The sequence below is a fragment of the Manis pentadactyla genome, chromosome 4, assembly GCF_030020395.1.
Source record: "Manis pentadactyla isolate mManPen7 chromosome 4, mManPen7.hap1, whole genome shotgun sequence".
Lineage (NCBI taxonomy): Eukaryota > Metazoa > Chordata > Mammalia > Pholidota > Manidae > Manis > Manis pentadactyla.
Window position 1 is genome coordinate 58,050,783 of NC_080022.1, and position 15,018 is coordinate 58,065,800.

Consider the following 15,018-nt stretch of genomic DNA (forward strand, 5'->3'; position numbering starts at 1 on the left):
AATTCACGGAGTGATAATGAAGAGAAATTCCAGGATGATGAATACATATAGGGTCTAGAACATCAACCATTTCAGACAAGAGAAGAAAGATACAGTGCCCCTGCAGGATTATTCCAGGGGTAAAATGACAGATTACACTGCTTTACTATACCAAGAAGAGATAATCAGGAAGTTGAATTAGTAAAAGGTACATAGAAAAAGTAAGGAAAGAAAACAAATTAAGCAATTTGTAAAGAAACAAAAAGATGCACAAGTAATAAAACGTGATTGAATTGCAAGGTATATAATCATAATAAAATAAATACTATCAATTTAAAACAAAATTGCTATATATATACTTTTTTTCACTTGGTTAGAAATGTATGGGAATTTGTTAGAAGGAAAGTAAACCATCACATTGCATTCTAGAAACCTGTAACTGAAAAATGAAGGAGTAGAACTACAATCAAGTTAGTTGGAAATTTAGGGTGGGAAAAACTCTAAAAAGTTTAAAGTTATTAGGTGTTATTAAGTTACAAGGGAACAGAACTCAGGAATCAAAGGAGTTATGATTGAGAGGAGGTCCATGAATCAGATAACAAAGTCATCAATAGATGAAGAGGAGTGATCAAGAGCTGGCATGAAGAATAAAAATAAAGTGAATGGAAGGAGGAAGAGTAGAAAGATGTTATGTCTTATTAAAGAACCCATCAGAGGAGCAGGGATTTTACAGAATGAGAGAAGACTAATAGTTTTTAGAGAGCAAGGGAGATAACAGTTATACTTTCAACCGTGAAGTGTTTAAGGTGTGAGACAATCGCCATGTGCCATCTAAGGCTATCAATGTACCAAGTTTAATTGAAACTGTGAAGGGGAGGGAATATTCAGTGAACAGAACGAGGCTGAATGAAGTTGATCATGGTGTAAGGCACACTCCCCAAGTTCAGAGGGAGTAGAAGAGAGAGAAGCTGGGCCAGCAGAAAAGCTCAACACATTGTGGGAATGAGAGAAGAGACAAAAAAAAAAATGACCAGAAGAGCCTACATTCTGAATCAGTGAACAGGAAAGCAGTCCTAAGTCTTGGGGGACAGGGACACCTTGGCCACATGGTTCAGGTGCAGGCCTGGAAATTCTTTTTCCTCTCGGTTCCTAATAAAACATTTGAGTGGCAACACAAACAGGTATCAAGAGGTGGCCACATGGTTCTACACAATAGGGTGAGTGCACAGCAGCAGGCAGTGCACAGCATGAACAGTAGATCCCTCACTCCTCCATAGGTCATAGAGGTGGGTAGGGGTGCACATGCCTTGAGGCAGCTCTGTGGCTTCACAGCTGGGTGGTTGCTGTAGCTCCTAGTGACTCTGAAAATCTGGGAGTCTTCCCATACCCCTCCATCTCTCCCACGCCCTCCCCATCCACCTTTCATCTAACCTACCACAAACACACTCTAGTTTGTGCACAGTTTTAAAAAACGTTCACCCATGTTTCAGGGGCAAGTGTAAGCATGGTAATAGCATTGCACTGCGTCAGGATTGTATTCTGTCCTGATGCTGCCTTTTCAAAGCTGTGTGATAATGGCAAGTCTCTTCACCTCTGAATCCATTTCTTTATTTGTTAAATGAGAATAAAACTTATTTCACACACCTGGCAGGGCTGCTGAAGGATTAAATGAGGTAATACATGTGTGTCTCCTATATAAACTTGAGCAGTATATAAGTGTATATATATCGAAATTAAATTTCTAAGCTTTAAGTGTCATGCTGATGCCCTCCAAAGGCAGCCAAGTAAGGAGCTGTTTCTTCTCTGTGGTTTCCAGTGCAGTGCCTGGAGATGACCACCAAGCGGAAAATCATCGGCCGTCTGGTGCCTTGCCGATGTTTCCGAGGAGAAGAGGAAATCATCTCAGTTTTAGATTACTCCCACTGCAGTCTTCAGCAGGTGCCAAAGGAGGTCTTCAACTTTGAACGGACCTTAGAGGAACTGTATCTGGATGCCAATCAAATTGAAGAGCTACCGAAGGTAACTTTTTACAACATAAAATATACACTGTAAATGAGTATTCCATCATTTCCAAAGACTTGGCATAATGATAATGTTATCTATAGCCTTCTATCTGGGTAACTGACAAATCAATCAAATTGATGTAATTTTCCCCAATATTCTCATTACCTTTTAATGCTACTCGATTTGCAACTACATGTAATATGTTAATAACCAAATGAATTCCATGGAAATCATCATTTTATGCATTATGCTTTGTTATTTTAATTTAAAATGGCCTCCATGAAAATACAGATCAGTGGGTTGAGATAAATAGCTTTTGTTTAGAAAAGAAAGGGAATGTATGACACTCTCTATTCCAGAACTGAAAATCTGTATGTTGTATGTTAACATATTTTATGATGACATTGTTTTAAAATCTTGAATTATATATTCCCAGTCTTAAGAAATACTTTTACATACACACAAGCAATTAATAATACTATGAAAAACATATGTGTCTGGAATTTGTGCTGTTTGATTATTACAAACATCACATCATTGAATTTATCCAGCAAACAATTAACAAATACTGTAACTAAAAATTTTAATATCAAACTTTGCACACACAAACACACACTTTACCATTATGATATTGTGCTATGCAAAGAAAAAGACTCCTGGGAACTTGTTCACTACTGCAGTTAAGATTGGATAAGAGGTAGGTTAAAGCTGACCAAGGCCACATATCAGTGGTTCAAAATTTAAACCACTGGTTCCTAATGATCACATAAATAACTGATTTATATTAAGTAGTTGGCATGGCATTTACCTATGAAGGATTTACATGATGGCTCAGAGGGAAAAAATGTCTTGCAATGCATTTCCATTCTTATGCTGAAAAGAAAAGGTACGTATTAAACACCCAGGAACCAGAAAAAAAAATTCCATAATAAACACTAAATTCATTATCAAAATCTGAGGATAATGTTCTGATCAAAACAAATAGTAATTGTTTTTATTTAGGATTATGAATTATGGTATTTATATAACACTTTGGAGGCAGAAACTATTTACTGTGCACTTCAAAACCAGTATACTTCATTTTTGGTGACCTAAGTGTATAGTCTCATCTTGGATTTTTGCTCAGGAGGGCTGGGTCAGGCTTTTAAAAATTGCTGGGGGGCCATATTGATTGCATCTAGATTGAACATCAAGTAGAAGTTGGCCTGAAATGGGCCAACTCTCCCATAGACTATGAACTCCTTGAAGGCAGAGGTGGCACCTTATTCATCTCTGCCTCCCTGTTCATGAGCATGTGTGCATGGTGACTTTCACATAATGGGTAATCTATTTGTTGTCACTGCCAGGTAGAATAATGCAGGGAACTTCACATACTATAGGACCTGATTAACAAAACTATGTAAGATCCGACAATTTGTAAATGTGGCATTTGGCTCTGACTTAAAGAAATAAGCACAAGTATATTTTCTTAGAGCAGGCCAGTTTAGATTGCCAGATAAAATAAAGAATATCTAGTGAAATTTGAATTTTAAACTAAAAAAAAAAAAACCCCAAACACTTTTTAGTATAATTATACCCCAAATATTGCATTGAATATACTTGTACTAAAAACAAAATAGCTTTTTATCTGAAATTCAAATTTAACTGGGCAATCTTTATTTTTTTATTTGCTTTATTTGGCAGCCCAGGCCAATCTGGTCATTTAAAATAATTTTCCTAGCTCTATGCAACAGACTTTATAAGACAAATAGTAAAAACATGGGTAATTAATCAAGCAAGTATTTACTTAATATCCACTCCGCTACACAGTGTTTGAGGCTTTAAGGGGGCTACAAGAGAAATAAATCTCAATCGTTGCTCTCAAGGATCTGACAACATAGTTCCAGAGGACACTGAAGCATTAGAGGTGAATGCACAATAATGTGTAATCAGAACCAAAGAACCAAATACTGAGGTAAAGCTTATGTATAGAGAGGAGATCTATTCTTGGAGGAGTGGGGAGAGAGATTGACTAGAAAGCTCAGATGCAAAAATTAAGATGGTTTATATGGAAGGGGTAGGAAAGGGGCAGCAGAGCTGCCAAGAGTGTGGAACAGCAGGTGCCGTGTGGGTGAGGGCTGACAGTGTTCTATGGCTTTCTTTGTATTCCTCTGGCATTGTTACCATTATGATTTCAGATTGTGAATAATGAAATAGCCATTTGCATTGTTGATATTACATTATGATAAGGATTACCTTCTATGAAATTTTTTCTGATGTTTTATAATTGTATTCTAGCTGGCCATGAATTTCTACTGTAAGATGTTATACAGGTGGAGAACAGAGTCAAGGTTAATAATTTTAGGAAAAGACATGTCAAGAGTGTGTCAGAAAGATGCAAAAATAGATAATGGAATAACAGGAAGGTTTTTTGATTAAGAATATTTCAATCTAAATTGCCTAGTTTTCTGTAGTAAAAGGTAAAAATACAAAGTAATATGCCTTTCACACAGTGATAGAAACCCACACAGCTTATAACTTAGAACAGTTTTGCTTGTTATTTTGAATTGGGAACTTAAAATTATAGACAGAGTAATAGACCATAACAGGTGTGGGAAGTAGTGTGGGAAGGCAAATGTGAGTAAAAAGCAATAATGAGGAAAATCGGCCAAGAAACTTCTTGAAATTCAAGGAACTTTAAAAAGAGAATAGAAATTTTGGTCACATATTGGCTTTTCCAAACTTTCTATTCTCATGGAGAGTGAATTTGGTAGATGAGACCAGTTTAACTATATGTAAGAGAGAACGGAACTAAATCTGAAGCACCATATTTAACAAAGTTTTCTCCATTTACAACCTACTCCAGAAACAATGTAGAGATTAAAAATCTGAGCTTTGGACCCAGACAAGCCTGGTGTGAGATCCAACCCTGTTATTTGGTTGGAAGGGATTTTATTTTCTGGAAGCCTCAGTTTCTTCTTTCGCAAACCTGGGAAAATAAAAGCACTGCCTTCTGGGTTTTGATAGATGACAGATGATGCTATATTAGATAATAGATAGACAGACAGACAGATGAGTATTGGGTAAGATAATGCATGTGGAATGCCAGAGTAGAAAAATATTCAATAATTGGTAGTCATTATTCTCCTTTTCCAAAGGAAGGAAAATTTCCATGTTAATTACTCTGAGTAAAAAAAAGGTAAGATTTTATAACATCTCAAGATAGTTCTGAGTATCGACTCTGCCAAAAAAAAATATTATGGCATGACATCATCCCTTTCTGAAATCTCCAAAGACAGCTTCTAGGGAAGCAATCCCCTCCTGCCCATAAAGAATGATGATAGGTTTTTGACCCCAACGACTTTACCAGCACATTTGTGATAATACCACTGCTTCCCCAGAGAATTTTAACTCACAGAATTACAATGTTATATCATTTTTGAGTAGACGCAACTTTGGAGATTGTTTTTTTCTTAGTCCTCTTTCTTAGTCCTTATTACTAATAAGCAATTCCAAGCTGGAAAAGTTAATTCACTTCACACATGGGATGTTAGATTCCTATCCAAAACCTTAGCAAAGACTATATATTAGTAAAGATTAAATAGGTTATGCTACAGTAACAAGTCAAAAGTTCAGTACATAACTGAAGAGAAATTTTGTTTTGTGTCGCATGAATGTTGGCAGGGACCACTGCTCTTCAGGAACCCATGGTTAAAACAGCTAGTCCAACTTTCCACCCAACGCAGAAATTTTAACATATTATTTCTCTTGAAACATTCCTCCAGGCTCTTCATGAGCACTTCTCTTAGTAGAAGAAATCACTAACTTAAAAAACAGATGATTGTATTATTGATAATTCTGGTTATTAGAAAATTCTGCAATAATATAAATCCATGTATTGTATCCATCCAAAACTTGGTTAGGTACTAAGGATAAAACAAAGATTATTAAGGTATGACTTCTCTGGACAAAAACCTATACCTCTGGCATTACTGCCTGGATCCTTGAAATGTTTTAAAGGAATTTATATACTTTGCCTTAGAGTAATTTTTTTTGCAAGACAAGTTTCTGTGTTTCTTTGACCATTTTTCAAGCACATTCTTTCTAGATACTTCACCACCTTCATTAATTTCCTCTGGACACATTCTAGTTATTTGTTTGATTTTAGACATTGATTTATCAATAAAAATATTTACCCAAGTGGAAATATCCAACAGAGGACTAAATAAAATGTAATGGAACTCAGGAGAGAGGTCAGACTTGGATATGTATTTGAGAGTTATCCTCCTAGCTGTGAGAATTAAAACAAGTAGACAAGATAATATCTCAGAGAGAAAGGAAGAAGAAAATTGCTGAGAGACAAATATTAAGCTCAATTTCAAAAGCAAAATGATAGTACAAACTCACCACAGAAACTTAACTAGAAGTTACTGGGGTTGTCTTTCAGGAGTAATGGAAATTTTGTTTTCAGGGGTAAAATTGGGAAATTTTATTATTCTTAAGAAGGTAAAAGATTCCAAAAGTGAGAGAAAAGTGGCATCTTAATTGATTTTGATCTTGGTGTCTATAGCTTGCAATAACCCATTTGCTCATGATGAACAGAAGAAAAGGAAATGGCACTTATTGTGTAACATTATCAAACCTAATTCTGGATATTTTCAATCTTCCAAGACATTTGAAATTTAAGGTCATGAACATTTCACTTACAGAGATCTCAAATGAAGTATTTGATATACGAGGAAGGAGAGGTTCTTTATTCCTACCAGAGTGCCATAAATGCTCAGATCACAAAACAATTGAAACATAGGGAATTCATACAGATATTTAAAAATAACAAAAGGAACAAATGTTAATTTGAATATTAAACTGTATATTTGTAAAACATGCTCATTTTCATATGGGTAATGTCTCCATTTGAGCTCTGATTTTGTTTCAGCATGGCCCAGATCAGTAAATTCACTTTTGGCTTTCAAAATTCAAAGCAAAATGGGACAATTAACATTCTCTTTCTTTTGCTCAATGAACATTTTTTAAATCTCATACAAAACTTTTGTAATTTTATTGTAAGAAGAATACTTTAACAGCAAAATGTGGAAAACACTCATAAACATAGAACAAATAGTAGTTCCTTCACAAAAATAGTTAGTAAACCTACACTCTTATTTCTTAAATAGCAGTTTTATTGAGTTATAATTCACATATTAAATTCACCCTTACAAAGTATAGCTCAGTGGTTTTATTATATTCACAAAGTTATACAAACATCAAGTCTGTTTAATCCTAGAAAATTGTTATTGCCTCCCATGAAACACACTGTAACTATTAGCAGTCACTCCACTTTCTCTGCTTGCCTTAGTCCCTGGAAACTTCTTTCTCCATGGATTTGCCTATTTTGGACATTTCATAAAAGTGGAATCATACAGCATAGGGCCTTTTGAGACTGGCTTCTTCCACTGAGCATGTTTTCAAGGTTCAGCCAGGTTGTGACATATATCAGTGCTTGATCCCTTTTATTAACAAATAATATTCCTTTGTATGGATGTACCATCTGCCACCTTTTACAAATAAGAGAGAATATTTTTGAAGTGCAGACAAATTGCTACAAATGCTATTTTTCTATGGCGCATGTGTATAACTGTTTTCTCAACCCAAATGCATCAGTCTGGGGCTTTGTAGTCCATCGTACCCATGAAGTTGAGCTCCCATACCCAAGTTCTTCCAGTATTTTGTTTTTAATTGAGCAATGCTGAAATTCAATTTCATAAAGGTATGTAGTAAAAATCAAAATAAATTCTTAACAATATACATCCAATATAGAATATTGTTGGTTTAACTGAAAGACACCAGAAAATACAGCCTTCCCATCTATAGTTGTTTCTCTCAGAAGAAACCAAGCATTGGGAAGCTAGGTGCCAGGCAAGGGCTGCAGAAAAACAGTTGCATGGTGCTGACTACTCTATGTTGGTCACTCATGCAGGACTGTGTAGCAGAAACATTCATCACCTGATATGAAGCAGTCAGAAATTTATCAAAGAGGGATGCTTCGGACTGGTAAAAATTTTGTCACAGTCTGGCTCCAGTCATTGGACCATAAATAACAGAAATCCTTATTGACTCTTCAGAAAATAAAAAATGCAACAAAAAAGTCACCTAAATTATGCCAGTAGCCAGCAGGTAAAATAGAGCTCCAAATTATTGACCCCCAAATGGGCTATGACAACTGTATTGGAGCTGTTTATGCTGAGCCTACACATAAAAGCCAAGTAAGACTTGTTCCCTATCCTTTTCTCTGCTAGTTTTGCTCTTCTGTATGGCCTGCACCTTCATTTCAGGCCTCTGCTCAAACATCACCTTACCAGAGAACTTTTACCCCTTACTTTATACAAAATAGCACCACCCACTACCACCACCACTTATTTCCCCCAACAAAATGTTAGGCTTAATTATATGTCAAGAAGATTTCTAGTACAATTCAATTGTGATAACAGTATTAAGATACTGCCTAAACAATGTATTATTGCTGCATAGCTTCCTCTGATACACTGCTATCTTATAAAGAATAAGAACTCTGAAATGGCCAGAGGTGGGGAAGGATGGGAAAAGTTGGAGCATATCTGCATAGTACACCAAAAATAAAACTCTCATTTAGCAGTGGCTTGTTTTTAATTTTTGAAGTTGATTCTGGGAATTGAAAGTAGGTGGGATAGTTCTATGTCTTCTCCACAATCCACTACCAAACACAGTGGATACTTTACATCTCTTTCTTCATCTATATAAATTAGAGCTGCCACATAATTTTTTCTCAAATTAAGGAATGTGCTTTCTGACTATAGAAGCAGTAAAGGAGGGATGTTATGAAATGTACTTTTACACATGTTGGAATGAAGGGGAGAATGAGTCCTCTAAAATTTCTTTCAAACATACTGTTTTGTGATTACTCACTTGAGATTCTTTTTAAATCAATAAAAATAATAAACAACAGAAGGAAGCATTCTGACAGAGAAAGGACTATAGTTAGTGTTTATTATCACAGAGGTACAACAGTACCAATGTGAAGAGTTCTGGAGAAATAGGACTGAGGTCCTGACGCTGTTAAGTCATGTGACTTCAGACATATTATTTAACCCCTTTGAACCTTAGTTTCTTCATCTGCAGTAGATGCTAACAAATTCGTTCCTGCCCATCTACCAAGACTGTGTTGAGGATCAAATAGTGAAAGCACTATGAAAATAGCAAAGTGATAAATAACTCTTGAGTTAAGAGAAATGGCTAATTTTGATAAGAAACCAACAGGTTTGATAAAGTTGATTGGCTTCACTAACATAAACAAATAAGCATTACAATAACAAAAAAATTCATGAACAAATGTCTATAGGTTTACTATTTAATACATATTTATAGTATTGTCAGTTTTTTTGTTTGGTTGGTTTTTTCCTTCCTGTAGGCTATATTACTAACTGACCATTTTAGGTAAAGATGAACATTGATTGTAAATATATCTGGGACTCATAAATTAATAGGAGCCTAAAGGACTTTCCACGGGAAAAGGATAGGAACCCAGAGAGCTCTGGATTACTGCACAGAATTCATAGCACAGCAACACTATGGGCCACAGACTGTTAATCTTGGGAGGCAGAAATACTCCCCTGTCGTCATGATATTTGTTCAAGATTCAAATTCCAGATGCCTCTCCTCTCTAAATAATATGCAAGGCAGATGCCCTTAAAGGGAAGGTTCTAATGGAAAAAGGGGAATGTGTGCTGGACAAAAAAAAACAAGTGTCCTCCAATATCCTACATATCATGTATCTTCAATTTAATTGCTGTTTTTCACTCACTGGTATTTGCTACTTAGGATTTGGAGCTGAGGCCATGTTTTTCACAGACCTTTAAGTAGAATAATTGGAAATCAAGGGCATTTGCTTATTTTGTGTGAAGTCTTGATATCAAAGGAGCCACAGAAGAAATATTTTAGGATGATAAAATTTGAGATGCTAATTCATAATTCTGATTTTGGTTTATCAAAACTTGAATGATATTGATTCTTTTCTTCTACTCAAAAGGAATCTTTCAGTGAAACTTCTTCTATCACTGTAATTGCTGATTAAACAATTGTCATGATTGAGAAATATGAAAAGCTTTGCTCTAAATTAAACATGGCCTCAATTCACAAATGGAGAACATAAAAACTCCCATTTGTTTAATAAAGTTGCCTCATTTTGAAAACTTCATACTAACAGATAATTCCCTAAGTGTTTATCTTACAGAAACATAGAATTGTCCCTAACCTCCACATTTATAAGTAGCCACACATATATCATGGAGGGCTGTCCTAAGATCTTGGGTTTAAATGAAAGTGAAAAAAATGACATTTTTCCACTCTATCACTCCCTCGGAGATATTCAGGATACATTATTCTGTCCTTCAGTACCAAAGGTATAAAATTTATCTGGACACATAGCACCACACGCAGAGTAAAACTGTCATTTGAGTGATGTATAAATAATCAAAATTTGATTCTGTTTAATCTCCTCCCTGAAGCATATTTTTCCAAATCTGTTCTTTTATTACAATTATTTCAGCATTCAAATGCATAGTTTTGATTTTTTAAATAAATTAATGATATAGTAAAGTCTCTATGGGCCAAAGGGAAAGTGAGATGTAGGACAAATTTATTTTTAAAAAATTGTATGTGGAAAATTTCAGATCATTTTTCTTACTAAGCTTTCTATTTCTGTTTAAAATGTTTTACTGTTTCAAAGTTTATGGTATCAACCACTCTTAATTATGTCAGTGAGAAACTGGGACATCTGTAGGATCCCAGTTATTTTTTTAACTGTTTTACAGTCTTATAATTAAAGACTTGCTCATTCTATTGCTTACTTCTAACTTTTCCCCAAATATCAAATCTCACTGAAGTCTAATTAAACAATCCATTTACTCATTTTTTTACTGCCAATTTTTTGGAAGCAGTATAAAACTGATCTGTTAGTTCATTCAGCAAATGTGATATCAGCTGAACATCCTCATAAAGACAGCAAAAGATAGTGGTAGATCTGAAGCTGAGCCCCATCAAAATCAGGACTGCCAATTCAAATCTGTCTTTCATCCAGAAATCAGAAACAAACAGCTATGTTTTATTTGGCCTGCACATTTTTTTTAAGTAAGTCAGTAGTCAACTTAGAATATCAGATTTTACAAAAAAAAATCCATACTTCCGGCTTCTCTTTAAAAAAAAAAGGCAGAGGGGAGATATGGTAGAGTCCATATTACAACTGAGTGACCCTGTGGATGGAACAAAGGACATGGGTTAGAGAGGCTTTTAGGAGGCAAAATTTATTGGACTTGGTCATCTATTTGATATCTTGATTTCAGAGGAAGGAGTAAAATGAGTCACAGGTGACTCCCAGGTTTCTACTAGAGGATGTGTGATTAAACCAACAGACCGAAGGTATGGAACACAGGAAATCAGAGCCCAGTTTAAGGGAGTGGTAAATGAGTACCATGGAAGCCATGTGTGCAACAAACTATGAGGGCAATCTGCCCAGCCTGGAGCCACACAGGGTGCAGGAGTGAGTTTCCAGAATAAATGTGGATCTAGTCATTGATCTGATGTGCTTTAGTATTTGGAAATATAATTGCTGGGCATTTGACACCGTTGTTTGAGCTTTTGGAAAAATTTAAGAAAGATGCATAGAAAATCAAGTAAATAAAAAAGAAACAACTTCAGAAAAATAAAAACTTTTATCAATAAAAAACAAACATGGTGTGAAAATAAACATCAGTAGCATCAACATTAATTCCTGATTTAGAAAAAAATTTAGGTGTAAGTATACTGGGAAGATGAGGGAAAAGAGAGTGATGGTGAGAAGTGACATGATTTTTCAACTGCCATACTGTAAAACAAATAGGCAATGTCTACAACTGATAAAATAAGAAGTGAAAGTATATGTGCATTCTTTAGATATCTAGAAGCAAATATAAGTAATAATAGTTTAAAAAATTTGAAAGCAACCACCTCTAGAAGAGGGATTATAGGATGCAAATAAGAGGACAAAGAACTGATATATGCTTTTATAAAAATAAAAGTTAATTAAAAAAATAAAAAGAAAGAAAGAGAATTGATCTGAAAGAGAAGAGTACCAGGCATTAACCTTTTGGTAGACCTGACCAAATCTAGCCATACTTCCCTTTGAAAATGATCCATAAGACACACCGATAAATGTCAATGTCTAATGCTCAAGTAAATTATAAAGTGTCATTTGCGCTAATTAAGTGACATAAAAAGTGCAAGTGTAAATTTATAAAGGTGGTTTGGTATCTACTATCTATTTTTTTCATTAGTTCTTATAATAGTTGTTAGCTGATTATTGCATGTTTTAATGTTACCTGTTTCCTGGCTCAGTCCTTAGTATGTCAGGTGGTTCTAAATCAGAGGCCATTTAACTAATGAAGCAATTTGGACTTACTTCTAGAATGAAATCAACCTTTAGGAAACTGATGTAAGATTATTTCCCTTGAGTATAATAATACATTCTGTAGAGAAATTGTACTTTAATTTCCTTAGAAATTTAGAAGTTTCATATAAAGAAAACCAAGCAACAAAAAAATGAAGAAATGCCAGGACAAAAGAAAACTTTTATTTTGTACTCTAGAGAAATCATCCTCTATCAATTCCCTAAATACTGATTTCATTTTAGAAGTGAATGCAAATTGATCTACTGGTTAAATTAGTGTGATTTAGAACCACTGCAAGATCCAATTCTGAACCAGGGGCTCTTGGGAAGTTAGGCCATTCTCAGCTTGTTTTAAGAACATGGATTACTTCAGTGTAATGATGAGGCAGACCTCCTGTAGAACTGACCTACGTAAATCATATGTAAAAACCACCACGTGAACATTTGCTTCCAAAAAAAGGGACATATCTGAGGTCATAAGTTAGGATTTACTATAGCATACATGTGGTATATTTTTCCAGAATGATAATTAAGATTTCTAACAAACAAGATTTTGTTATGGAATCAAATGCAAAATTTATTTGAATTGCAAAGATAACAAATCAGATTCGCTCTGCTCTGTTGCTAAAGGTTCTGTAGTAGAAAAATTTAAGAGACCCTCAAGTAGCTTCCTGAGATAATGAGTAGTTCCTCAGATGCTAAAAAATGACAGGAAGTTAGAGAAGAAAAGGATAGGAATGTAAGCTCATACTTATTGCTTGATAGCTAGTATTATTTCATTTCAAAGTTAGTTAAAGTTCAGCTCCAAAATTCCACTAGAGCTTCCAGTTGCCAACGAAGGGCAGTTAGAAGTGCAACAGCTGGGGTGCTGGAAAGCCCTAGGGTTTTAGAATCAGATGTATTTGAATTTAAATCCCAGGCTGGGGATGGTTCTCAGTCTCAGTTTCTCCCCTAATTTAGGAGATAACATCTACCTTGTAGGTTTGTTTTACCTACACATTATTTTTGTCATCTTCTGACTGACTTTGTGGTAATTCTTCTTCATCATTATAGACTATATTAAATAACAAAATGTGTGTGAAATGTAAGTATGGGGCCTAGCAAAATGTGAAACCTTCAACAAATGGTGGTAATGTTATGAGCTTCAGTACCATAGAAAACACTGACACTGACTTTTTTCTATGAAATGATGTAACTCTGGGTAGAGGAAATCCTGGGGCAAGATACCTCTAAAACCGAAATCAGTAGAAGGGAGAAATAAAGTTTAAAACCCATTTATTGCTTACAAACTGTCGTCCTAGGGGCTGTCTCTTTCCTGCTCCCTTGGGCAGAAGCAAGCAAACCCTCCTCTGAACCTCTCCATCCCGCTTTGTCCTTACTCCCCCTCTAATCGTGTATTGATATGGAAATTAACTACTTCTCTCCACCCCTTAGGAACACCATTTCATATGGAGATGCACTAAAGCCAGGCAAGATATTCTGGAATATTACAATTTTACCCACAAATAAGAACTAATAGTGCCACTTTATGGAAAGAAAATGGTTTTCTTTCCTAAGTTAACAGTGATATAAAAAGAGAAAATCTTGCAGATTTGTATTCTTCAAAATGTGTGTGACAATTATTAATAAAATCCTAGAGATATTTATACTATCTATACAAGGAAGCAGTTTGTTATTTCCACAGGGAACCCAAAGCAGCAATAAATGAGTTAAATCTTGACCAAGCTTAGAGGAGATACCAATACTCTGTTTTCCCTCTAGAACTTTTTTACTGACTGCTGACTTCCTGGTAGCAATGTAGCCTTGCTGTTGAGCTTTCATTCTGGCATGTGCAAGTATGTGTGTGTGGTACTCATTGCCCAGGGAGTTATGTTTTCTGTTTTCTTTAAATTTTCAGTGAATGAATTAGTTTGTTCTTTTGAGATGGCAATAAGGGTTAATTATGTTGAACTTAACTCCCATGGTCCTCAATTGTCTCTCTTCTGTGTGTCAACAGCCTTTAATAGGAACAAAGGTTCTCTTTCTTTGTTCTAAATAATTAAGAATTGACTACATAAAAGCTGGTAATATACTTTTACCACATGAATTTATTCATTAACATTAATGAAGGTTCTGTCTTACCAGTGAAGCACTGCCACCAGCCTGCACAGCCGTTCTAACCTGGGTGTGGGGGTCTCTAATGGGCAGAAGTCGGAACTGCTTAGAGCAAAGTCACAGTACGGGGATAATGGAGGGTCTTGAGGCAGGAGTAATGATATTGTCAAATGGCATTAGGAGGCCACGTAAGGCAAAAACTAGATAACTCATGTGATCAGGCAATAAAGCTTCACTTGTGACCTTTACAGTAACAGCTTCAGAGGGGAGGGAGAGCTTCTTATCCCCCCATTCTGCCCAGGTTATCCCATGCATCCAACTCACGTTCTCAGCTACCACACTGAAGGCACAAATCTACTTCGCCAGCTCAGCCCTATCGCTCAGCCTTCAGACTTCTGTGTGCTTTCTGCATTTACCTGAATATTCACACTCAGAAAGTTTAATTTCCCCCAGAGACCTGTCCCCTATTCTATACCCTCTGTCTCAGCATAACTCTGGAGAGTGGG

General features: G+C 35.6%; 1 protein-coding gene across 5 annotated transcripts in view; it reads left to right on the top strand.

Annotated features, from left to right (window-relative positions):
- Nucleotides 1-15,018, top strand: part of LRRC7 (leucine rich repeat containing 7) — a 496,164-nt gene that overhangs the window by 201,634 nt on the left and 279,512 nt on the right. For all 5 annotated transcript variants that reach the window (XM_036890160.2, XM_057500317.1, XM_036890162.2 and 2 more), the window contains exon 3: nucleotides 1,796-1,998. In XM_036890160.2, the coding sequence (XP_036746055.1) occupies nucleotides 1,796-1,998 (203 nt within the window). The remainder of the gene's footprint in view (nucleotides 1-1,795; nucleotides 1,999-15,018) is intronic.